Here is a 26,223-nt window from a genome sequence, read left to right as displayed (position 1 = left end):
TTGTCTTGTTTCTGCACATATGTATTTATTAATGGAGATTGGGTGTGTTTTGTCTAACAAGTCTTTATAACTTGACCGGGTAGATTTTAATATTTCCTTAAATAATGAATTGCTATGTACAGATTTTCTTAAAAAGTAAAATTTTCTTTTGAAAAGTAGAACATTTTAATATAGATTTTTTAAGATTTTTTAATTATTGATGTTTTAAAATATGTCTGCTGGGGTAATTAATGCAAAAAAGTATTGTTCTTTTCTTTAAAAGCATGGTTCAATAATATAATGACTTAAATTTATGCCATGCTCAATAAAAAAAGTCAAAGCAAAATGGTGACAGTTCTTACACATAATTTTTTTGATTATAAAGAACTTTAAATATTTATCCTTTGTACAATCAGATGAGGTGAATTTTTAATTACAAAAATTTCACAATTTTTGTAACAAGTGTGAAAAATATTATAACTTTAATTTCTTTTTTTCTTGTGGATGAAAAACATATTTTTTTGTAAGCTGTTCAAAATAAAACAATATTACTGTTAGCAGAGTTACTAATGGGTTTATTCTTTATTTTTATCGCTCCCTTCATGCTTTACAATGATTGTATTATATAGGATTTAATTAAAATCAATTCAATGCTTAATAATAAGTTTGTTTTGACTATGGTACATGCAGATTACATTTATAGATAGCTAATGTAACTATATGACTGTGTGTGTACAACAAAAGGTTATGCAAGAAGAGTAGTTTATTTATCTTGTAGTTCAGGGTTGATCCTTCTCTGATTTTTTAGCTTCTTATTTCAGGATGTTGTGTTGGCATGTCTTTGTTATTTTTAATGATCCAAACCACATTTCCAATTAAGCAATCTGAATGTACCACCATTAAAAGCTTTTACAAGAACATGAAGATGTAATTTTTTGAAAATTATTATTTAATGTGGGATTGATTTAGTGAGTTGGTGCAGTAAAAAAAGTCTTCCCATGTTTTTTTCTTTCAAGTTCACGTGTTATGTTTTGTAAATATATTCAGTTAAGCTTAAGTCACTGTTAGTTTTATTTTTGTTATTTAGATTATATACAAATCTTTTTGAAGCACGGTTTTGATTTAGATAGAATTAGGGCAAATATAAATTGATAAAACATTTGACAAAATGTTGCAATGTTATGGTTTGTAATAAATTATGCCAGGAGTTGTCATGACTGACAATGATACGCTTGAAGAATTTCGAGATGCAGTTAATACCCAGGATACTCACAAAAGACTTAAAGTTGCGGAGGACCTATCAACATATTTACAAGATAGATCGAACACCATAAGTGGAGGTGTGGTTGGGCAGATAGCTGACGGCTTAGTTCCATGGATTGCAAGCAGCAACTTCAAGGTTAGTGATTTTTTTATTGTCAAATCTGTTCTGTGTACTATGCAGTTGTCTTTCATAGGCTTTTTGAGAAGAGGTGCACTGTACATACTACCACAAATATGCCAAATGACTTAGTGTTTTGTTAATAGCATCTGCAGAATGTTAAACTTTATGACAAGTCGCCAAAGCAGTATGCTTTAAAAATACTTGCTTTTTAACACATATTGAGATTGTTCTGAAAAAGCCTGCTTTAATATTTTATTTAGTCCACGCATGTCTTCATCAGTATCACACATTTATTGATTTTAAAACTGAATTAAATTTAGGTTTCCTGCCAGGGTTTGGAGTTAATGGGATTGATTGCAGAACGAATGGGACAGTCATTTAAACCCCATATCACTGGAAGTAAGTGTTTTTAACTTACTTGCTAGAACATCATATATTTGCATGACATTTTTGTATTGAAGTATACTACAGACTTTAGAATTTCCAAATTGTAAGCCACTGGTAAGCTGTAAAAACGTAAAATTGCGCCCATTATTCACTTTATATAGTGTTGCAGCAAGTTTGCCATCTTTAGTTTTATAATCACATACTACGTTAAGAAAATTGGCTTTGTTTCTAAATTTAAAAATGTAGCTATTAGAAGCATAGGAATTTAAGGTTCTCTTTATGCAAGATTTCTGACACTTATATAGGTTTTTTATAATTCTAATACTGATAAACCTGCACATTGACTTTCAAAGTATTGCAAAGATGATGAATCGAGTGGACCCCACAAACTCTTCCTTGTTCGGCCGTTGCTGTATTGACTGCACTAGAAGGCTTGTGGACTTAAAGTTAATAAGAGATTATTATGGGCCAAGCAAAGAATGACTCTTTGCTGTTCTATGGGGAATGCATACAAAATTCTGTACTTGAGGATGCGTATTGCCCATGCCAAGAACCACATGGGAATTTCCTGGGAAGTCCTTTAAAAAACAAAAACAAAATGGGCTATTCAAATGGCAGGTTTATAAGAAAATAAAGCTACTTTCAATAAAATGTTTTAATTCTGATAAGTAAACTATATTTAAATTCTGTATATGTTGCTGTATCTAAAGAAACCTGAAACATGCAAGCATGTATATAGCTGGCTAGCTACCTAACACAATATTTGGAAACTTTAGAGATGTTTTTTTTCTTGCAAGTTCATATATGATAAATATATTTCATATTTATATGCTCTTGTGTAATTGCAGACTAAATAAAGCTTGTCTTTATTCTGTTTCTTTCCATCGTTAGCTAAATTTCTAGCAGAACTGTGTGAAATAATAATAACCTATAATCTTAAAATTTTATTTTTTACAGTAATTTCACCTGTGGTTGATCGGCTGGGAGATTCAAAACAAGTTGTAAGTTTTGCTTGTGTGACACAACCTGGGTGTTAATATATATTTATGATTATATTATTTCTGTATATTTCTTTATTTTTTAGGTCCGTGACCAAGCTTTAAATCTAATTTTTAAATTGATCAGTCCTGTGTCATCACCTCAAGTATGTTGTTATTGGTTACTAATTTGATTTAATTATGTTGTGGTGGTCATAATATTGCGACAAGAGAAAGAATGATTTCATTGTCTTGCAAAAGATTAACTGGTTGTTATATGCAGTCAGTATCAACATAAGCTGATGTTATTAAAAGTATAATAATAATAATTCTGCAGGTTAAAGTCCCTGTCACGTCACACCCCTGTTTCTAATTATGTTTTTTAAGTTGTTTAGCTATGGACATGGAAACAAGATTACCGTTTTGTTTTGTCACTAGGCAAGACCAATGGAATATTTTAAGAACAGTTTATTATTGATTGATCATTATTTTTTATTATCTCTTTATCTAGTTTGTGTTTGATTTACTTGGTCAGAGTTTTAATCATAAAAACTGGCGTGTTCGGGAAGTTTTGATGATATGTTTAACCAAAACAATTAACAGGTTCGTTTGTTAGCTTTCCCCATTGGTAAAAATACTAAGCAAGGAATAAACGATTTAAGCTGTTTTAGTGTTGGATGACTTTTATTCTTTTAAACGCATTGTTTTAGTTGACTAAATTTTACTTACTGCATCCAGACATTTGATAATTTTGTTTGTAATTTGTAGGTTTACAGCGTCAAGTATTCAAATTAACAAAATCACACCACATCTTGTGAAACTTCTAAGTGATCCTACAGGCCAGGTAAGCTGTGTGTGCACCATTTTGATTACCAATCTTTGTGAAACATTTCAGGTTGTTCAGCCTAATAATTTTGAAGTTTAGGGTAGGAATTTTTCTTTCATGGTGTTTTTGAAAAACTGTAATGAATTTTGCTATTTCTGTGCTGATTTGTATGAAATTTATTTATTTAGGTTCGTGATACAGCTGTTAACACAATCGTTGAGATATATCGTCATGTTGGAGAAAGATTCAGAACAGATTTAACCAAAAAATATTCTTCTGATTCAAAGTAATATTTTTTTTTACGTTTATCAGTAAACTAAAAAGTTTTAAGAAATAAAGGTTCCTTTAGAAAAGTATTCATGATTAATTTTAGCTTCTTCCATCCTAAAGATATATTTATTTGTGCTTAATATTAGAGCTATATGCAATTATAACATGAAATAAAAGAAAGGAGATCATGTGATATATTTCAGTAGTAAATTACATATAGCTTAATAAGGAACATTTGCATCTTAAGAAATTAAATGTTGTAACATCTCTCCCCTGGGTAATCAAAACTCTCTTTATTTGAATACTGTAGAAATAAATAGCCACAAATAATTTGTATATAATTGCAATTCTACTTGAGTTCTTGCTTGCTAAATACACAAAAGCCCTCTGATTTGATAATGTGGGATATTGTAAAGAGTTGTGCAATTTTTAAAGCATGAAGACTGTGCTGTATTTCTATTTTATCTTAAAGAAGATTAATTTCTTAAGGATATTTCATCAAATGTTTGCTTGCTAAACACTGTTATCATAGGTGACCCAGTGTATATTGGAAATAGTTAATTAAAATATACTCCAAATTTAGCACTTAAAACAGTGTATAGATAGACAGTAGATGTTTTTAGATAAGGTTTCTGGTTTAACATTAGGGCCAGTTATTTCTTTTCCGTTTTCATATCTTCTAAGTACTTGCATCTACTCTCTCTAAGTTTATTTTTTAAGTCTATGTTGTTGATATTGAACTTGTGGTTGGTTTTGTGCAACTGTCTTTAAATGACTTTCTCATCCAATTAAAATGTTTAATACAGGAAATGATTTGCTTCATAAATGCATTATAATTAGCTAATCCCAGGTGACAGTGGATGTTCTGTCAGTGTGTCAAAAAATTTTTGTTTTGACAGTAAGGGAAACAAAGAATGGTGACAAAAAGGCTCATTGTTAACTTCTCTAAGAAAGTGTTGTTTATGTGTAGTTAGTATAAATATGGAGATATCATGCAAAGCTGATCTTAGTAAATATATATACATATGTGTGGTAGCTATTTTTTTAAGTTGATTTATGTGCAAAACATGGAAGTCCATTACTTGTCTATTCCAACCATAGAATAATATTGCTGATGTTAGAGAATAAATAAACAACTAAATCTTTTATGTGTCAAGCCAAAGTAAAAACGTGAGAGGTGTCTAAGTGTAAATCATCTGGTATAATACTGCTTAGTTGAGTTGTTGACAAAAGAGATTTAAAAAATTGCAGTATTGGATTAAGCTTGTATTTTATTTTGTCACTTTGCAAAATCTTTACAAAGTTCAAAAGCCTATGTTTATTTTTTGAAATCCTTCCTCTTCTTTCAAAATAAAAAATAGCCATTGTGTATAAACAGAAGAAAAGACAAAGATATTTACACTTACTGATATCATAATATACCATGTTTGCATGATAACTTAAACACAAAAAATATAACCTTTGATCTATTAATAGGTTTGAAAATAATGTTACATCTTGAAGTCTAGTTTTATTTTTTTTTAAATAATATAATATTAAATTTTAAAATGGCTTCTAGCATTATTGATCATAAAGATGTTTCTTTCGCTATTTTGTTTCTTCTCCACAACCACTTACTTTTGTTTATATTTTCTGACTTCAAAGTGATGTTAGTGACGTGTTCGTCTGGGTATTGTTTTTATTGCTAACCATTATAAAGATATAAGACTCTAGGACATCTTTAATGCTATCAGAAGAGCACAACTGGAGATTTTTAATTTTGTATGGAATACCTACATTTATCATAATTGTGTTAATAGTTTAAATAAACATAAGATATGCTTCATACGATGGAAATTGTGGATTACAATGATGATGATGATGGCGTTTTTTCATCTGAAGATTGGAAAGACGGGTTTGAAAATATCACAACGCTGTAATTTTTACATTTGTCACGCCTTGTCATGATCTCTTTATATACTTCTCGCTTGTGTTAGTTAACAGAAGCAGGTTGTGTTCCTTTAGTACCTCAAGGTCATCATTCTGCATTTATTTGCAAGTTTTTCTTCTTTTGACTTTGTATCATTCTAAACCAGTTTCGTTTCATAAGAGATGTATTTTTTTTGTTTCAAGAGTTTTATGTTTCAGATTTTGTTGTTGTTGACAAAACGTCTATTTATTTATTTGTGTGAAATTTGTTTGATAATCAATATCTTGTGAAATAACCTGATCAGAACAATTGGAGTTTGATCATGGCAAGGTCTGTTACATATAAACCACCTTAGAATTTTAATATTTGCACAGTATTTATCTGTTTAAGCATGGTATCCAAAGAAAATTATCATTTTTAGTACTTTGTCAATTGACAACAACATCATCCATGGCTATTTTTTTGCAATTTATGCATGATTACAATGCTCTGTCTTTCACAACAATGTGCACAGTGAACAAATAAAAATGGTGATAGACTTTAACACAAGATTATACTTCCTTAAAATGTCAATTCTTATATAAAATTGTTAACCTTTAGCTATTGTGCTGACTGAAGTCATTGCTAACAGCAAGGTGAAATGCTTCTGACTGTCAAAATACCAAGTGTTGCCCTTAATGCAAAATACTCATCAAATTTTATGTGAAATACTTAATTTTAAGACACAAGTCTTGCTGTTTACCTTCTGTTGAACAATAAAACACTTCACGTCTGGTATAAATCGAAGAAATATGAAACTTTCATTACTTCTTTTTTAGGTTGAACAGCATTTTATCAAAGTTTGATCAAGTACAGAAGTCTGGAAATATGGTTGCTAATTGTAAGTTCTTAATCATTTGTAGAAAACAACGAATGAATAACTTTAAAACAGCAACAACAACAACAAAGATATAAAATATACTGCACAAACTTGCAAAATATATAGAAATGCATTCTGAAGGTGCACAAATATTCCAGAGGCAGATATTAAGGAAATTAAGAAGTTTCGAACCATGATTTTTATTTCGCCTTTTGAGGTGTTTTCCATCTACCTTTTATTTTATTTTCTGTAGAGAACTGTGGCAAGACACATAGAAAGTCAAATTCTTTAATGTTTTGGTGTTATTGACAAATAGGTTTTGTCTCACTAATTTTTTTTGTGTATGTGTGTTGTTGTTTTTATATCTTACAAGCTATTAATGTTATGGTATCTACGAAACTCAGGGTTTATTGGAATAGAAATTTTTCAATGCATTTTCTTTGGACATAAATTATTCATAATATACACATCTGTTCACATATTAAAGATGGAAAGGAATAAAAAAATATTTCCATGTTTTTCCAAGGAAAGAATAATCTCAATATCAAAGAATCATTCTTTTTGGGTCTATTTTTTTTTTTGACTTGGCTTTTTGTAAGCTTTTTTAGTAGTACAAGAAAGTTATCCCAGAGATCAAATCTTTGTTGTATCTGGTGTTTTTAATTTGTTAAATGGATAGACTAATGGAAATTAAATTACAGTTAAATGACCCTCAGTGTGACTTAATGGATGTAGACATTTGTGAGTGCTTTATTTTTTAAATAATTACAAAGTAAAGTGTTGTAAATTTTTCAAATATATAGTTACTTTCTTGTTGTTGCTAAAAATCATAAATTTATTATTTAAGTGCAAACAAACTGATAACTGTTTAAAACAGGAAGCTAAAGGTGTGTTGTTATTAAAAATAGTGTTATTATGTTGTGGCACCGTTATAATTTCTGTTATTATTTTTGATAACAGAGGATCACCGCAAATTGTGTGGCATTAGTGTGTATAGGTAGTATGTTGTGTAAATGATGTCATAGAGTGATGTCATTTAATGTTTTAACTTGCCTTTTGTTATGTTATCAGCATTGTGTTATTAACTGTGCTTTGAACTTATGTTGCTTATTATTTTTTTTACGTGACAAAGGTGTGAACATACAGCTGTATATTTAATATAAACTGAAGAATTATAAGTCCTTAAAAATATGTTTAAGTAGGAGCGTTTTCCGACCCAGTAACACACAACTTGATTTTATAATTATGTGAATAGATACTATTGACAGCTTATGAAAAAAGCAATAACATGTCTTTTATATTGGATTTCATCTATTGTAATGGTACACTCAGTCGTTATGTTATGCAGGAAACGGAGCTGTAGTGACAGGAACTCACTCAGATTTATCTTTTTAATAAGCTATTGGTAGAGATTTTAGAAATACATAAAAAGTATTATCAAAATTTATAATTATTTTTTTTAAGTAGACTGACATATAAATGCATTGCTTGCTATTAATAATAAAGGGGAGGAAAGAAAAAAATGTACCATATATAGTAAGTGAGGAACGAAATTTCTTTTGTGTTTTTGATAAGAGAATCAACTCAGTTCTAATTTGTTCACAAATTTTGTTTGTCACTAAAGAAATATTAAGGAGGTTAAAAGTGTATATTTAATTTGTGTGTGATCAGATTTATCGTCGAAGGTTAAGCAGAAATCATTTTACTAAAATTATTGTTGATACGTGTGCTTTTTAATTACATTTTTATTATTTTATTAGCAACTCCATTTTTTATTTTAGCTTCAATTGCTAAGACCAAAATTTTGATTAGCGTTGTTAAGTTGCTTAGTGTGTTAATTTGTACAGGTTTAAGTTTTAGTTACTTAACTTTTCAAGTTTTTAGCCTGGCTAAATCTCTGTCTGAGTACTTAGGAACTTGGTTGCTTACAAAAAATTTGTACTGAAACTCTTTCCATGTATAAACTATGGAGATCACTAATGTTGACATTTTTAACTAGTGAATTGGTTATTGTTTTATATCTGCATGCTTTTTGAACAGTAATTTAATTTCCCTGATTGACTTTTCTAATGTAGGAAGGATTTTAACCTTGTTGCTAATGGGTCCTGGTATGCTTTTTATAGTTGGTGAGGGATTAGTATCAACATATTATAATGGGAGGATTAATTGAAATTAATCGAGATGTTGAGTTTGAAAATTAATTTAAGAAAAACTTTAGCCAAATCAAAGTTGCATTGACTGCAATGAAAAGTGTGTGTGCATAGTGACGATGTTGCTTAACCTTGCAAATATTTTTTTGCTGATGTTTATCTCATTGATGGATTTTTATTTAATACATTACTGTATACATTTGTTAATTTTATCTAAAAATAATGGTTTTTCATGTCTCCTCTTCTTGAATTAAGACAGCACTAATTGTTTGTTGTAAAAATTAGTTTTTGTTAAAAAATATATATTTTCTAATGTTTTTTTATTGCTGGAGCAGGCAAAATTAGGTAAATTGGTCACAAAAAGTGAAGAAAGACAAGCTGTTTAATTTTATTTGTCTCTCTTTTATTTGCATAAATTGCAGTGCAAAACTATTAATGCTTTACATATTATTTAAAGATTTTAAATCTTTTCAGATAGGGCAACCCTAAAAACATCTGAGGTGCTATGTTTATTATCTTGTAAACCTTCCTTTAATCGTGAAGAAACAATATTTATTTTCTTTGTTTGTTTGTTTCTTTATCTATTTGTTTTTTTATTTTGTTATCTGTTTCATTTTTTAGTCATATTTATATGTTATTTACTTTCATAACTAAATCTACTGTCTAAGTCCAATACTGGAGTTGAATACCTATGTAAAAATAAGCATCAGATTTAAAAATAATAATCGGCCAAATTATTCAATTTTTGGATAGCAACAAACAATTTTTTCATCCATACAACAGTATTTCTTAAAAAGTGGTCCTATTGTTATGTTTCCAAAGTATATTTACACAACACTTAGTTCACAAACAAAATGTTTATTTTGTACAAACCTTTTTTTCCTTGTTGTGGATCATGTAAATATAAGGACGATGATGCATCTTAACGCTTCCTCTGAAAAGGATTTATGTTACAAAGTTTAGTTAAAGATCTTTTTTTTTCTATAAAAACCAAGTAAAATGGTTATTAAAAATGTTGAAATTTCACATGAATCACAAAATAACTATGAAGGTGGTGACAGTTGTTATGAGCTTGATGCAAAATCTTACTTAACTGCGTTTTATAGAACTTTATCAGATCTGGAAGGTAAAAGTTGTTGTTGTTGTTGTTAGTCAGCATTTTTTATCTTATTGTTTTTTTTGTTTATGTTTTCACAACATTGTTCTTGTTCAAAAAAGAAATTTTGTATAATTACACCTGATATTTTTTTTAGCACAAACTGACGGAGCTTATGTTTCGCCAGAGAGGAAGAAGGTGAGCTGGCTATCATTTTAGAAGATAACTTATTATTAAATTTCACATAATGACAGATTTGAAATAAAAGCAGGCTTTCTTTTCTTCTTTTTTTTATTTAACTAATTTCAGCGTTTGAAGTAATAAATAGTGAATCGCAATTCGCAAATCATATCTTTTTTTTCGCATATTTAATTTACCTACTTTACATAAAATTTGCGGATCGAAACCTATAATTTAAAAAATATATACTGGTCATAAATTTTATTTTCAGTATTTGAGGTTTCTTTATTGTTGCAAAATATGCAACAAGTGTAAATGTAACTATACATTTACCTATGTGAGTTTTACAATGTTGCGTAAAAACCTCATATATAAAAGAAGAACATTCATGTATTTTTGGTTACACATGAACCTAATTATGAAGTTTAAACAACACCTTATGTGAAAGTTGACGATAAAATGTGAATTAACACGTAAAACAAAATATTATGTAATGGTGTATTTTATTTTTAAAAATAATACAAGTTTAGTTATGCAGAGGTGCTTGTCTTGAGAGGTCTTTTCCGATTAATTATGCTTTACTAGCTGTTGTATGAAAATCTTGCATTATCCTGATTAACAATATTTAATAGAGAAACCTCTAGATTTATGTTAGGATTTGACCTTCTCTTTTCTGTATTCCAGTCTACGAAGGGTACATCAGTTCGAAGAAGTACGAGTTTCAGTGCTGGTGACAAGAAAAAGAATCATGCAGTGCTTGAAAGAGGAATCAGCTCAGGTTTCAAAATTACTTGGATGGTTTTATTTTAGGTTGACACTCGTAGAATCACTTATAAACAACCTAACAAGTGGAAAGCCTCCTAAAGAATCCTAAAATTGTTAACCACTGTTGTTTTCTTTCTGATAATTCTTTGCTTCATGCCTCTCTGACTTTAAAAAATGAAAGGCTTGATTTTTAGTAATTTTTCATTTCCCTCTTAAATTTTGGCAAAATCTCTTCAAATACGGGATGGTTTTCATACGTTTTTTATTGCTTACTTCTGTATTTGCATTCTTCATAATAATGAAGCCGCAAAATTGTCAAACATTGTAGGGATTTTGGTTTTATGTTGTTATAAAACAGCCAGAATTAAGAATTGGATGTGTTTTGAGCCCTGCACAACTCTTTATTAAAAAACGCAGCCTTAACTAAAAAATACAGCTTTTAACGTTTAGGTGCAGTTGATGAAACAGATTTCATGTCAGCTTGGGAAGAAGTTCAAGAGGCCAGGGTGAGTACTGTACGGTCAAAAACAATTCAGCAAGGACATTTTGTGTCAACTGTTGTGTCTTTGTGCATGATATAAAAGAGCATGGAATAGTTTATTATTTGCTCTTTTTTTAGATTTTTTCTGTTCGAGATTTTCCCCATGAGTTAGATAAAATAAACGAAATCTTGTCAAACGCAAATGCTGATTGGGAAAAGCGTGTTGAAGCAGTACGTTGAAGATTTTTTTGTTTGTTGCAACTCCTAGAGTGTTATATTATTGTATATTTCTATTATCAATGTCTTTATATAGTTGCGGCAATTGCGTTCTCTAATAAAGATTTCATATCAGATTGACAACTTTCCAAAGTTGATTAAAGATTTAGAAGGAGCTCTGAAAGTTTCTGTGAGTACTTTGATTTTCTGTGACTTCTTTGATTGCAAAAATGACGAACTTTGAATAATGATAACATAATAATTCAATATCCCACAATATTAATTGTATTCGTTTAGGTAAAAGATTTACGTTCCACAGTTGTACGGGAAGCCTGTATTACTTTGAGGTACAAATTATTGCTTTTTAATTTGAGCAAGAAATTAAACACCGTTTTTTTCTATATGTCTTGTTTTATTTTACATTTCTTGTTACTTGTTAGCTACCTGTCATCAACGATGGAGAATAAATTTGATTACTTAGCTGAATGTATGGTCCAACCTCTGATTAATTTAATACCAAATAGTGCAAAAGTATGTATCACTTTATACTGTTCCTTGTACTTCAAGGAATCTCTTAGGAGAATTTAGGTGAATGTGGTAGACAAAGACTATACAAAAATATATTTCTTGGAGTTTGAATTGACATTCTTTAAGATAATTTCTGAAGCAGTTTCTGTAACTGTTTTATATTCCTCTCGAACTTTATTTTTAAACCGAAATTTTTTGTGAAATTTTATATGTATTTGTTTTTGTTTTTCTGTTTAGATAATGTCAACATCAGGGCATGCTGCTATTCGCTTGATCATTAAAGTATGCAGTTTATTTAAAGATGGCAATGGCTCTATTTTGCATCTTATATTTTAAAAATATTTATTTATATCTATTTAGCATACTGCAAGTCCACGTTTAATACCAGTAATTGTTAGCAGCCTACTAACATCAAAGTCAAAAGATATTAGAAGGTTTGTCATGACTTTTTGTCACTTTATCACCATTTTAAATACACCTGCAGTTTTTAACAGCAAAGTTAGATCAATCAAAATGTTTTTTCAGGCGCTGTGCAGAGTATATGGGCTTGTTACTAGAAGTGTGGGACACATCAGTATTGAAAAGGTACACTGCTTTGTTATGATGTGATTGATTTTCAAGATCATATTTGGAATACAGTTTACATTTATTACAAGTTAGAATTTGCAAACAAATAAGAATTAACAACATACAATATGTCTATTTTTTAAAAAAAAATAATGAAATAATAAAGAAAAAATATCTAGATAAATAAATATCTACAAAAATCTCAAAAATATATGTGGCAAATATCACAGACATGACTAAAATGTTCAACCCTGCCATAAACAGCTGATGATTTATGAAACGAAGTCATACAGATGGTCATGCAGGAGTGATATTGTTTACTTATGATCAGTAATTTTTAGAATATTAGAAACTGAAGATCATCAATAAATATGGCTTTTATTTTTTAGCAAACTAGATTATAAATACAAATACAGAAATAAAGTCTTTTTTAACTTTACATCTATATAAACAATAAACTGTAGTCGTGTGTATGTAGCAGTAGTCATATATCATTTAAAGTGTCTGCCAAATCACAACATTTTTTTCTGAGGATGCAAGAAATTGTGATGTGAAAAATATGCATGAGAGTTATAAATTCCAATCAGGCTAACAGCTGTCTCAGTGTACATGTTGGTAGTACTAATTAAAATATGGCGCATTAATATGAGTAAATGGGGAGTTGCTGACTAAAATGGTCGGGAGAGATGAACCATTTGTACAAAATAGCCATTGAAACATCATAGTGAAAAACGCTTTGCTAAAAGTGAATAAAAAATATACTGCTTGTAACAATGTTTTTTGTTTAGTCATGTGGCATTACTTGAAGAAGCCATTCGGAAAGGAATATCAGATGCTGATTCTGAAGCAAGAGCTGCTGTGCGTAGGGCGTACTGGCATTTTGCTGATCACTATAAAATACGAGCAGATGCGTAGGTTTCTTCGTGTAGTTAAATACTGTTTGCTTTCTCCTATGTTGTTTCCACTGTTTCAAGCTCCTTTTGACTTCTAGATTTTCTTTCCAGGACTTAACCAGTCTGGAATGTTCAAAAATTTACTGTTTTTTGGCAGTCGTGCTTATTAGAAAAGGTCCTGTCATTGTAAAATATTTAGAAAAAAAATTAGGAGTTCTTGTAATTTCTCGTGAAAACAACACGAGATGTATATTTTAAAGAGCTTTGTTTATTTTTTAAGCTTGATGGAGAAGCTCGATTCATCCAAACAGAAGCTTTTACAAAGTGATAAAAATTTGATCAATGCTGGTGTAAGTAGACCCGCATCGTCTACTGGCTATGGAAGAATTAAATCAACATCGTCTAAACCCAGCAGAACGATGAGCTCAAGTGATGCTAAAAGGTACGTGCTCTTGAAGTTGTTAAATGTTAAATGATTTTGAGAAAAAAGTATGGTAAAAAAACATTCTATATTACTGTGATTTGTTAATAAAAAAACAGTACTGGCTTTTTGTTTTTTCAACCAGTTACTTCTTTATTTTCACTGTTAAATTTTATTTTCCATTTACTCTCGCTGTTTTGTTTTTATATATATAAAGGTTTTTCTAATTTGATGCAAAACATTGTAATCTTTGATTTATGCTGATTTTTTTTTTAGTAGCAAGAAACCTACTCGAAGTAAGTTAATTAACTTTTTTCTTTTTTCACAATAACATAAAAATTTTTCTACTGCATCGTTTATTAAGATCGTGGGTAATAAAAACACTTTCTCGCTATGATTAATGTAGAGATTAATGCAACCCAGAGAAGGTCAGTTTACAGTAGGCCATCAAAATAACAACAATATACGTCAGCCTAAAATATGAATCGAGTATTTATGATTCATTTAAGTTTCCAAATTATTTCTTAAGATTAATCTCTTATCTCAGTAATTATGTTGGACCGTGACATATTTTTAATCAAACATTTAATCCCTGGAATAGATTTTATTTGCTGCCAATATTTAACCGTATGAGGAACTAATTCCTTCACATTTAATAGACGGAGTGATGGGTCCTCCTGCTGTACCTCCAATGCAAAGATCTTCAAGCCAGCTGGATTATAAACGTGTAATGCCTGGAATGAGTCCACGACAAAAGTCGTGTGATGATATGAAACGACACACCATACGCGCTCAAGTAAGAGAAGGTAGATCAAGATATGCACAAAGATCAGCAACTTCACAGCGTAAGTGTGCCACATCTTTTGCGTTTGTGTCTTATATTTTTATATGTAGTCTAGATTGTATTCTATGTCTAATTCAGCTCCGGAGTGAAGAGTAAACTGGGAGTTATGAAAATCAGTCAGGGTTGTTTTGTCTTACTTGTAAATTGATACTTTGTTGTTGTAATGCAACTCAAGGTAACAAACTTTTCAGTCACAACCAGCCTGTCTACAGACAACTAACGAAAATATGTTTTAGTCAGAAACTCGGAACCTTCATTTAATAAAGATGATGACCTCAACCTTTTTTATAAACAATGTCAAATTTAAACAATTGCCCCAAAATTGTAAACAATTACTAGACAATTTGTTTCGGGGAATAAGTGATAATAATATATATCAAATAAATACTTTGAAAATAAATATTTTGCCTAATAAACATACCCAGGCAAACAATTTGAGACGTTTTTTCCTAAGTAGTTAAACAATGAAGTGCAAAAAATCAATTGTTTATAAAAAAAACTGTAACAGGAAAGAATTTATAATTTATTACTATTTAGTAGAGTCCCCCCAACAAACAAGTTGAACGTACGTTTTTGTTTATAGTCTGCTGCAGTGCATGTAATTGATATGAAATTAGCCCTGTTAACATTATCCTGTTACATTTTTTTAAAAGAGCTTAAATTTAAATATGCCGCTTCATACTTCAAGGTTTTGATAATACAAACAAATTCGTGCTTAGTGTCCTATGCATGACCATACCTAGGGTTGATATCTTAAATAAACAAAAAACATTTTTACATAATAATTCTTTTATTAGTCGCAAAGGGTTTTAATAAGATATATCATTACTATTAATGTTCTTAAGAAATGAGCAGAATGACTCCTGTTTTTTTTCTTATTAAGTTTATTTTGAAGTTTTTACAAAAGGGTTTAACTTAACAAATATGATGACAAAAGATTATCTTGCTGCTAAATGTTAGCTATCTCTACTGTGATTGGTTGATAAAATTATGCAAGCATTTTGTAAACAATTTTTTTCAAAGACAAGGCAGTGTATGCAGCAAACCCTGAAGCAGCGAAAACAACATTTTGGGTAAATTTTAAGGAGAATAGCTCCGGATGGACTTTGATATTAGGCTCACGCAAGCCGATTGGAGACGATGTAGACGCGTATTATTTTATCTAGGTAAATGTGTCCACTGTAGTATGCACAATGTTGCGAAGCAAAAAAAAAAATAAATGCACTTCTCTGTTTTAGCGTCGAGTCGGGCAGGTTCACCAAAGCGCTTGATGCCAACATTCAGTCGTGAGAGATCTGAAGATTATATGAAGACATATTCTCCCCAAAAAACAAGAATACCAACACCAGCGTGAGTTATGCAAAGTTATTTTTATTTTTGGATATCTGCTCTTTTTACCTCCGCATATATTGGTTTTCTGTTACCGTGTTGGGCTTGTTAGATGTAGCACATCGTTTAGTTATGGAGGAGTGTGTGGTTTGAGCGTTTTTTCATGTTTCCAAATTTATTACGCTACGAAAGAGGACTCAATTGGAGAATTTAAACGAATGAAATCGTGCGGAAAGTATTTTATGATGATAAGTAAGATAGGTCAAGATGAAGGTGAAATAAAACCAGGACCGCACCTAGATCCATTAAAGGAACTTACACCTTATGATCTATTAAACAAGGTATTTCATGCAGTTCTTCAGAATCAGAATATGTAAAAGTTACCTCTTTTAAAATGATAATTTAAGATATTTTTTTGGTCTGTAGTCCTGTCATTTAACCAACTAGTCAGTGACCCGTAAAATAAATCCGTAGGTTCGCCCGTCCTTTTTATGTCGTATCACGTGCGTTTTACTACTTGTGGTACCATTTTTCGTGACAGGTAGACGTATACAGGGATTTTATAACATAGATAAGATTATAGAAGATTATAGATTATTATAATATAGATAGATATTAAACTTCATGGATTAACTTTGTTTATTTTTATCACAACAGCTTCCGTCCCTTTAAAATAAACATTTAAGCTATATTTAATTCGTGTGTGGTAACTAATTAGATAGATACCTTAAAAACTGTACAAAAAATTCGCAGAAAGAAAAATTTCACTCATATTTCGATGTTAAAAGAAAGCAAAACACTAGGCTCTATTGAGTGTCAGTTTGAAAAAAAAGTCCACTTTACGTTGAAGAAGTGCGAGAGTAAAATGTCGAGAGTAAAGTTGAGATGTTAATAAAAGCCCATGGATAAATAAACGCCCATGGATGAATAAACGCCCATGTATAAATAAACGCCCATGTTTAAGAGTGTAAGAGCAGTAAAATCAAAAGCGTTTGGAATACACCATATTACATTCGTAAATCGTCCATGACGAATTCTTAAATTATGAAACTTTTACAGCTCTGTTATACTTGGTCTCTTATATTTGGAAATAAAATGTTCGTATATTAACATCCTCTGAAGCTCATGTGGAACTATTTTTGTGAGTTTACAAGAACTTACACGAACCATCGAAAAGAATTGTGCCTCTGATACTTGATATTTAGTTAACGCCCAGGGCACTTATTTAGTCATTCACAGTTTATTTTATTGCAAAGCTTTTTATAATTGTTTCAACACATATTACAAGTTACATTTTGTGGCTGAAAAAGATCTTGTAAAAATTATGCTGGTATCAAAATTCCGTTCTCCTATTTTACCACGATCATTATTTCTACTTATAGTAAAAATTCATCTCGCCCATCATCCCGATCAAGTTCTCGCCAAACCAGTCGTGATCCAAGTCCAGTTCGTTCACAAATGCCAGGACAGTATGAGATGCGGTATCGCAACGGAAGCTCGTCGACAGCAGGTATGCATGAGAGGTTTATTAACTTGATGTTCTACTCTACAATAAATTAGTTCCTACTTACATGACTTGTGCATTACAAATAAGTGAAGAGATTACAAATAAGTGAAGAGATTTTGACGACAAAGAAATAATCAAAATTGTCACAGTGATTCAAAAACTCTTTTTGTTGCATGTTCATTATTTTCTAGAAATGCGGAATTAAAAATTGCGGACATAAATTAGCAAACATTAATTCCGCAACGTTTTATTCCGCATTTTTTAATCTGCATTTTTTTCTTTCCTTGAAACTTTGAATGAGAAATATTATACTAATCCTGGGAGGAATCAAACGCAACTGCTTGCTTGTTTGTATGGAGAGATTGGAAAAGTAAAGCAAAAGTGCTTTTTCGTGAAATAACCCGAGTTAATTTTGATGACGTAATAACCTCTTTGTTTTGACTTAGGTGTAACAGAAGATGCATTGTGGGATGCATTGGTAAGTAGATCTGTGTTATGGATACCTAAATACTTTTCTTTCTTTGTCTTGTCTTGCAGCGAGTGAAATTTTACAATGCATTTCTTTATTTTCTGTTTCTTTGCATTGATTCACTCTACTGCCACTAAAACACCTATTTTTTTAATCAATCACTGTTTTTTATTCATTCATTCATTAATTCATTCTTTCATTCATCCATTTTTACATATATTTATTAATCCATTTATTCATCTATTTATTTGTTTACGTTTTTTAAACTTAGCGCATGCGCTTTTGATTTCAGAAACGCAACAAAGTTCATCGACGGGACCGCCACAATTCACAAAGCTCAGTAAACGGCCCTGGGAGTGATGAAAGCGATACTTCAAGTATACTATCACATGATTCAAACACCAAAAAGAATATATCACAAGTAAGAATATTTTCATGTTTTCTGTGGCTCGAAAACAATTTATGGGAACTCTAAAGCGTCATTCGCACGAGAATTATTTTATGGCGTCCTACGTGCAGTCGTGAGGGGGATTGTTTTCACTGTTTCGTTCCTTCAACAAAATGTCACGTGACTTTTGCTATCTTCATTTTATCAGGACCTGAAACTTTTATTAAGTCTCATCTTTTCATTTCATTTATTATTTATTTCTCCCTCATTGTTTATATCAGCTTTTTTCTGATAATCCTAAAATACATTTTTTTTCTTACTCATTGTTTCGTTAATAAGTTGTATTGGCCTATTGTTTCGTACGTGGTTATAATATTCGAACTAGCTCGACTCTCGACTCTCTCGGGTTTGTTTCTACGCTTCAAATCTTGCATTTTCTCGCATTAAGTTTGTTTGACTTTGCTGTAAGTTTTCACTGGGTGGTACGAATTTGAATGTTTTTAGAGGTTGATGCGAAACCATCATTCACTAGCAGAAATTGTAGAGAGTCAGAAAGTTGTTTTGTTTGTGAGGTACCTTACAAAGCCATAATTAGAATGACAACAGATTGTTTCTGATGGGTATCGTATATGGTCGATCTCCATCGCAGTGCTAAATAATTAAAATGACCTTACTAATACTTTTCGCGAAAGTAAGAAATATGTTTTCGTTCATGTGGGGGAAATAAAATTCTGCCTAATTTTGTTAATCTTTTCTAATACAAACTAATAATTTTAATTAGTGCAATCGAAACAATGTAAATTATTAGTAAATTTTTTAATTTTTTTTATTTATCGTTGGACTCTCAAACTGATTTTGTGGCTCCTCTTAAAAACAATAGACAGGGCATTTTTCGTCGGAATAAGCGGGACCAACTGAGTAATACTTTTCATACCGAAGTAACCATTAATGAAAACTTTCAAAACATGTATGAATGTTAGTAAACTCATTGTCACTATACATTACAATATAACAGTGTCCCTAAACACTCTGCAGTAATTTTAAAATTTTAGACGTAAATTGGCGTCTATTGTGAAGGTTTGAAATTCCAGCAGATTTTTAAAATCTCGAGAGGGGGTCTAAACGATCAACAATTTTTCCAATGTGTTTAACTTATAAAAAAAAGAGTGTGTAATTTGATGAATAATTAAGATGGCGAACTTTCTTGAAAAAAAAATAGCGAAGTTAACTTTAGTTTTGTCGTTCGGAATTTTTGTTTGATTTGTGGAATGAAATATTTGTAACGGGAAGAATCAAGTGATGACGTCATGTGCGATTCTGAGGAGCGCTTCAACTGGGTTTCTAATTTTATTGTTGGGAAAAGAAGTTTTTATTTTGTTTTTGTGTGTTGCATAATTGATAAGTTGTAGTTTTGAGTTGAAGAAAGAGTTCTTTTTTTTATGAGGGCAAAAAGACGGAATATAAATCATTTTCATTTTGAACGCAGATAGAAGAAAAAATAAAAATTATTTTATACAGAATAGAAGAAGTGATTGTTGTTAAAGTTTGTTGATGTATTATGTTGGAATTCTAAGCGTGTAGAATACACGTGTTTTTATGAAGGAAACATTTCAAGAAAAGTTTTTCTAGAGATAGTATTATTAGAGTCATTACTGTTTTTCTCCTTCATGTCTGAAGATATGTTGTATTATTTGGACATTGTGCCGGTACCGGCAAATATACAAGCTTATCTACAAGACTACCATTCACCCTGTTTATCTTTCGCAAAAAATACAACTTCCATAGAACTCGATAACAACGAAATAAATCATCCATCGCACAAGACACTATGCGACTCTAATATTAAGCGTTCTTCGTCAGCGCGAAGTCACCGCGAATCGAAAGCTCTATCTCGTAACGAACCAAAAGACTATGTTTATAAAGGAGAACTTACGAGTCCCGATTTTAGTCGTAACAGGAGATCTGTTTCAAGAAATGTAGCTTTTTCGGCTGTTAGGGAAAAGTCGAAAAAACAAAAGTCGTTAATTCCAAAAATCGCAAAAACAAAAAGACACGAAAACGGTTTTGACATTAACCATAACAATACTAATACTGACGGTTGTCAGAACCATCACAAAAAACAAAATGGTAGATCAAGCTTCGAAGAATCATATTTCAAAGAAGACGACTACAATCGCTCCCTATCTCCTGCACTTATCGTTCCTTTAAGTCATAAGTCACCAAGCACAGCTAAAACTAGAAGAACTCGCTCGTGTGAGAAAACACGTGGTTTGTCTCGATCCATTGCCGATTTATCATGTTCAACACCTCGTTCGTCGTCACGAAATTCGTCGTCCATACCTGTGCCGGTGCGATCTAAATCTTGTGAAAGGTTTAAACAAAAGAGTGGAAAATGTAAGGACCTTAGACCTGCAACTTCACACTCATTCCGTTCTCAACATAGCTCCCTTGAACATTATAATCGTAGTTCAAGCTCTATGGATACACACGACCATTCGCCGTCACTGACGCGTCATATTGACTTAAGACGAAGTTATGATTCGTCAACGTTTCGACATGTCAAGCAAAAGTCATTATTAAAATCTTTAGATAATCTTAATTCCGTCACTTTAAATGATTTCTCGTCGAGTCCATATCCTAAAAGTAGAATACCGCAAGCTATAAGATCACCATCACCCAGGCGACATGCAGAGCCAACATCTCCAGGACAACATCTGCTGCTGTCATCTCCGAGGCAACATATATTGCCGTCCTCTCCAAGACAGCTTATGTTACCGTCATCTCCAAGACAACTCCTGTTTCATGATGATTACTCTTCTGAAAGTTCTTTTAGTTCACTATCGAGATCTTCCGACTTTTTCAACTCTTCGTGTTTTGTTGTAACGCAGGTATACACACATGTTGTTTGTTTGTGACAACTTTCAAAGTGGAGGATCCTGGGATTGGAAATTGGAAACATTTTTTTATGAAAAAGCCTTAAATTTAAATGTATTTCCAATCAACTTTTGTAGGTCATAATTTGTAGGTATATATGTTTTGTTATTTTGTCAATACTTCGTATCGTTTTAGAATTATCCGGAAATCTTATCACTGTTACAGCAAGATTCAACAAATTCGAAACGAGATGGTCTACATTCGCTACTTACGTACCTACATGGGATGCGTTCGCTTAGGTTTGTAAATACATTTTTTTCTGCAATAGGAAGGGTTCTTGTAAATGTCTTACTTCCCTCATGTTTATGTGTTGACTATCTAGTAACCACCAGAACTAACCTATTCTTCAGTGAGCTGTTACAAGTTCTACACTGTCTACTGCTTGATCTTGTTAAATATTCTTTAAACCTTCATAAACCTTGATACCTAAGTATTTTTTAAAAATATCTGCAACTAAATTGATGCGAAAAACTATTACAAACAAATAAGAAACGATTAGGTCGTAGGTTTGCTACACTTAGTACGCTCTTCTTTGCAGGTTTTAATTTCTTATGACTCTTGTGCCGTCGTTTGTTCGAATGTTTTCTTTTTTTTTCATTTCAGCTCCGACGAAGTCATCAGAATAAAAGAAACCTTCAACAGATATTTTGCCGAACCGAATTCAAAAGTAAATGAAAAATTCCATTGTAACACAACTTTTGAAAATGTTCTAGATCTAGACTGAGGAGAATGTTATATTCATTCTACATAACGATGGAGTGTACATACTCTATGTACACAGAAAAGTTATGTTATCAGCTAACTTAAAAGTCATAAATTTATCAAAGAATGTTAATTCATGCTTTGGAAATTCTAAACCGTGGACACACAGCCTAAAAATTGCTGTTATTACCGCTATGGCGTCCCTGCATCAATGTTAAATTCATTCCATACACTATTTGACATCTTTCTTAAAATACAATACATCGTAAAGTCAACGTTACTGGTTCCTATCAATCAGTTAAAAATAGCTAATTATAATCTATAATATTGCATATTTGATATATTTAGATCTACAGTTTATTTTTGGACGTGCTAAGCGAGTTCATCGTTCAATGCAAGAATGACTTACAAGACTGGCTGTTTGTTCTCTTGACTCGATTACTTCAACGACTTTCTACTGATATTTTGACGTCGACACAGGCGAAAATAGCACGTGTGTTGGATGTCGTGAGGTAAAAAAAAAAGAAAAGTTTTTTAAAATTTAATCTTCACTTTATTTTGTACATATCGTATACTGTATATTTTATACTATTTTTATACTATATATGTTATACTACACTATATATTTTATACTACATATGTAATGCTATATATTTTATGTTTGCAGGGATTCTTATCCGTACGACCACCAGTTTCAAATCATCACAAAGTATGTGACAGATAACACGCAGACGCCAAGCTTGAAAATGAAAGTCTCTTTGTTGCAGTATCTCACAGGCCTTGTCGCGCTTATGGACGCGAGTGATTTTACTAACACTGCGCCAATTCGACTAGCTGTGTCGCGTATCGTGACGTGGATATCTGAACCTAAAAGTCCTGACGTTAGAAAGGTATGCTCTATGTTCATGTCAAGAAAGTGAAAACGCTATTTAACATGTGAATGTTAATTTGGGTTTTGAACCCTAAATTATTAAGCGAAAAAAAATAAACAGTGTGTCCAGCGATCTGTCATAGAATTTTTACGTGAAAATTTAAATTTTTGGTTGTGAGAAATTTTGCTTTTTAAATGTTTATGTAAATCAAAAAAAGGGAGAAAATTACGAAAACAAAAAATTCATATTATAGGAAGCATCAGCTGTCATCGTGGCTTTGTTTCAATTAAACACGCCAGAATTTACTATGATGCTTTCAAATGTGCCCAACTCTATACAGGTACGTACATGCATCCAAAGTTGTAAGTCCACTGTGCCGCCCTTTTTAGTGTCGTTTTTTATTTTTTTCATTACGTTATGACGTGGTGGTCATAGATTGATGTGTAGTAGTTTTGTGTTTACTGTAGGAGGGAGCGACGCGTGTCATCAAACTTCACATGAAACAGGTACGTTCTGTTGTCAACAAATGTGTATCCATTGGAAACACTACTGTTGAACATTTTTAACGATTGTTTTGTTTTTAGGAGCAGCAACAAACTCCAACTAACGGGACAGGATACAACCGGGAGGCTGGATATTATACAGCTCCAAATCGGAGAGATCATCCAGAGAAACCTGTTTATAGAAACTCGTCGTCAGTGAAGCAAAACACGAGAAGTTATATGACGAGAGAGGAGTATTCGCCTGCTTCTTACAGTTCTCCTGCAGCAAGAATACCCTCAAGGCACGACTCGCATGATGGACCGGAATCTGGGGATTTACATTCTAGAATACCGGTTCCCCATAAATTGTCATTTCCAAACGATGACAGCGCGTCAAGTCCGTTGTATGCGGATCGACCACCTTCGCATTCATCAACACCTTTTAGTTATGCAACCCACGTGACACAGGAAGACTCCCCAATGTGGCTGTCATCGTTCGATAAACCGCGCTATGAGACGTCACTGGTATCGCCTGGAGTCAGTAGGGTGGGAGATGGTGCAGAACAGGCTGATATCGAAGGTAACTCTCAACAGCTTCAACACTGTGTCGATAAGGCGATAAGAAAAAGAAAAATCTTAGCAAAAAAAAAAAGGAAAATCAACGAGAATATAATGCTTGATACTATTACTTTTATTAAAGAAACAAAATATATCCTTTTTGTTACAGTTTATAAATTTCTGTTATTCTTAGTTTCAAAACAAATCTTTTCTCCTCTATTAAATTTGTTAGCAATTTGTTACTTCTTTCAGAGCACAGCAATTCCATGGATCTTGTCAATCAGATTTCCACTGTTTTATCTGGTCCCTCTAACTCAAGTGATTCCGAAGACATTAAAAGTGCTTTACTTGAACTATTGAAGATGATTCGGTCAGGAAATAAAGAAATTATTGGTCATAAGTTGAAGTCACTTTTACCTGTTGTCTTGCAGCTTTTAAGACACAAAGAGGCGAGTATTTTTTTGTGTTTTGTAATTTTTTATGTGCTTCTTACATGAGTTCATGTTTTTGTTTTTGTTATTTAGGCTACTATTCGTTGCCTGGCAGCTAGATCGCTTCGCGAAGTGGCTTCATCTCAACCAGACTTGTACCGTCGTGATATCAAATCATTTGTCTTACCGCTTCTTGAAACCGAGGCTGATAGTCAAAAGGAGGTTCACATATTTTAAATTTTGTTTTTACGCAACCCCGTTTTTATTTTTGGTCTTACTATTTGCGAAGTGGAATTTTTTCGAGAGCTTAAGTTTTGAGCTAGGTTCATGTTTTTCTTTTTTTAATGCGAAGTAAAAATTGATGCTTGATTATTTAGGTTTCCAAAACCGCAGAGGAGTGTTGTACAATGGTCAGTCAAACGCTACCAGCAATGGAGTTGTTGCCTGTTCTTGCTACATTGGTTGGTACTGCACAATTCCCCACTAATGTATCTGCTATAAAAATGTTGAACGTGGTAGGTGAAACAGCCATTTTGGTTTTTAGAGGATGTTTGTGTAGCGCCCTGTTTGTAATATTTATATTATTCATATATGCAGGTGACTGAACACTGCGATAGTGCTAGCATGAATTTCCATCTTGAAGCTGTTGTTTTCAATCTGTTAAAGGTAACTACTATTTGTTTCAGCAAGTCGAAATAAACAGTTTTCGGCAAGCCAAAGTTGACAGCTTGCGTTGAGTGCTTGCTTACTGATCTTTATTTTTTATTTTCAGGCGTATGACCACGAAGAAAGTAGTGCTCGGAAAGCTGCAGTGTTTTGCTTAGTTGCTGTACATAATTTGGCGGGCGCTGATTCTGTAATGCCCTTCTTCAGAGATCTGGCTGGTTCAAAGGTAAGATTACTTTTATCAGCTTTCCTACATATTAGTTCTTATCACATCTTTATAAATGTGATATTTATTTTGTAGATGAAGCTGCTAAACCTGTACATTCGTCGTTCTCAATCTTCTGGTGTGTAAATTCCAACAGGTGAGAGTGCTGCTGAAAGGCTTGAAAATCACGTGATGGTTACGCCATTGTCTAGATATAGAATTTATGCGTGGAACGAAGAGTTGTCGCAAAAGGATGCGGGAAGAGAAATAGCTTCAACTCGATGTGTATAGTATTGTAAAAATTAATTCCTGGTTTAACGCACTAAATAAGAATCTACTGTGATCAAACTCCAGTTATCAATTTAAAGTTTGTGAAAGCGCCGGTTGGAGTTGAGAATCTTATAGTTGATATTTCATTTTTATCGTCGAACTTCTGGCAAGTCGAAAATAAAAAAACTTCAGCTGACGTTGAAAAGCACTTTCAGTGTTGCTATCTTGGTCACATACACGAAACATACGCGCTTATGACAGCCTACTAAAAATGCTTGCTGGCGTTAAGCAGCGGAGATTTTATTTTAAATACTGAGCATCATGGTGATAACGAAAATATATGCAAACTTTTTTATTTTATATTTTACTAATATTTTATTCTTATTTATTCTTTTGCTTTCCATTAATTATGTTATGTTGAAATAGTTTTATTTTGACCTGTTATTTTTGTTTCAAACATCTTTGTCATGACTTTATTATTAAAAAAGTAAAATTATTTCATTTCTAAACTGATACTCGAGGTAATGTTTCACTGAACAACTTTCCACGAGCAGTTAAGCTCTGAGATTTATGTTGCATCAGGTTATATTCGGCAGATTTTTCTTTTTTTTTTTTTTGTTTTCACATTATAAATTATGTATAAATTGTTTTAATTCGTAGCTTAGACGGGTATACTAA

General features: G+C 31.8%; 1 protein-coding gene across 3 annotated transcripts; it reads left to right on the top strand.

The window, feature by feature from the left end:
* The first annotated feature begins 992 nt into the window (after nucleotides 1-992).
* On the top strand, nucleotides 993-26,223 carry LOC130622578 (CLIP-associating protein 1-A-like). 3 transcript variants are annotated; one of them, XM_057438051.1, is made up of 39 exons: nucleotides 993-1,378; nucleotides 1,684-1,762; nucleotides 2,708-2,751; nucleotides 2,835-2,894; nucleotides 3,239-3,330; nucleotides 3,496-3,571; nucleotides 3,742-3,839; nucleotides 6,551-6,612; nucleotides 9,995-10,035; nucleotides 10,702-10,795; nucleotides 11,233-11,288; nucleotides 11,402-11,494; nucleotides 11,577-11,669; nucleotides 11,777-11,826; nucleotides 11,920-12,010; nucleotides 12,245-12,289; nucleotides 12,368-12,441; nucleotides 12,533-12,592; nucleotides 13,363-13,485; nucleotides 13,748-13,909; nucleotides 14,168-14,184; nucleotides 14,548-14,733; nucleotides 15,971-16,082; nucleotides 17,444-17,571; nucleotides 18,015-18,046; nucleotides 18,330-18,458; nucleotides 21,495-21,598; nucleotides 21,963-22,026; nucleotides 22,410-22,573; nucleotides 22,729-22,951; nucleotides 23,187-23,273; nucleotides 23,401-23,439; nucleotides 23,518-23,995; nucleotides 24,226-24,422; nucleotides 24,498-24,626; nucleotides 24,782-24,919; nucleotides 25,002-25,070; nucleotides 25,177-25,296; nucleotides 25,372-26,223. In XM_057438051.1, the coding sequence occupies exons 1-39, from the start codon at nucleotides 1,178-1,180 to the stop codon at nucleotides 25,420-25,422; spliced, it is 4,161 nt and encodes a 1,386-aa protein (XP_057294034.1). In that variant the 5' UTR covers nucleotides 993-1,177; the 3' UTR covers nucleotides 25,423-26,223. The 3 variants fall into 3 exon arrangements, with proteins under 3 accessions (XP_057294034.1, XP_057294033.1, XP_057294035.1); XM_057438050.1 differs by having other exon boundaries at nucleotides 994-1,378; nucleotides 14,165-14,184; XM_057438052.1 differs by lacking the exons at nucleotides 993-1,378; nucleotides 1,684-1,762; nucleotides 2,708-2,751; ... (3 more) ...; nucleotides 3,742-3,839; nucleotides 6,551-6,612 and adding an exon at nucleotides 9,726-9,867 and having other exon boundaries at nucleotides 14,165-14,184.

Source organism: Hydractinia symbiolongicarpus, chromosome 12 (genome assembly GCF_029227915.1).
Source record: "Hydractinia symbiolongicarpus strain clone_291-10 chromosome 12, HSymV2.1, whole genome shotgun sequence".
In the NCBI taxonomy this organism is placed as follows: Eukaryota; Metazoa; Cnidaria; class Hydrozoa; order Anthoathecata; family Hydractiniidae; genus Hydractinia; species Hydractinia symbiolongicarpus.
The sequence above is the reverse complement of the archived record's forward strand: the minus strand, read 5'-3'. Positions and strand labels throughout refer to the sequence as shown.

Coding starts and splice junctions, on each gene's coding strand:
- LOC130622578 (XM_057438050.1), top strand. CDS start 1,178: ATGCCAGGAGTTGTCATGACTGACAATGATACGCTTGAAGAATTTCGA. Junction 12,442..12,532: donor AAGTCAAAAGATATTAGAAG/GTTTGTCATGAC, acceptor ATGTTTTTTCAG/GCGCTGTGCAGAGTATATGG. Junction 24,920..25,001: donor CTATAAAAATGTTGAACGTG/GTAGGTGAAACA, acceptor TCATATATGCAG/GTGACTGAACACTGCGATAG.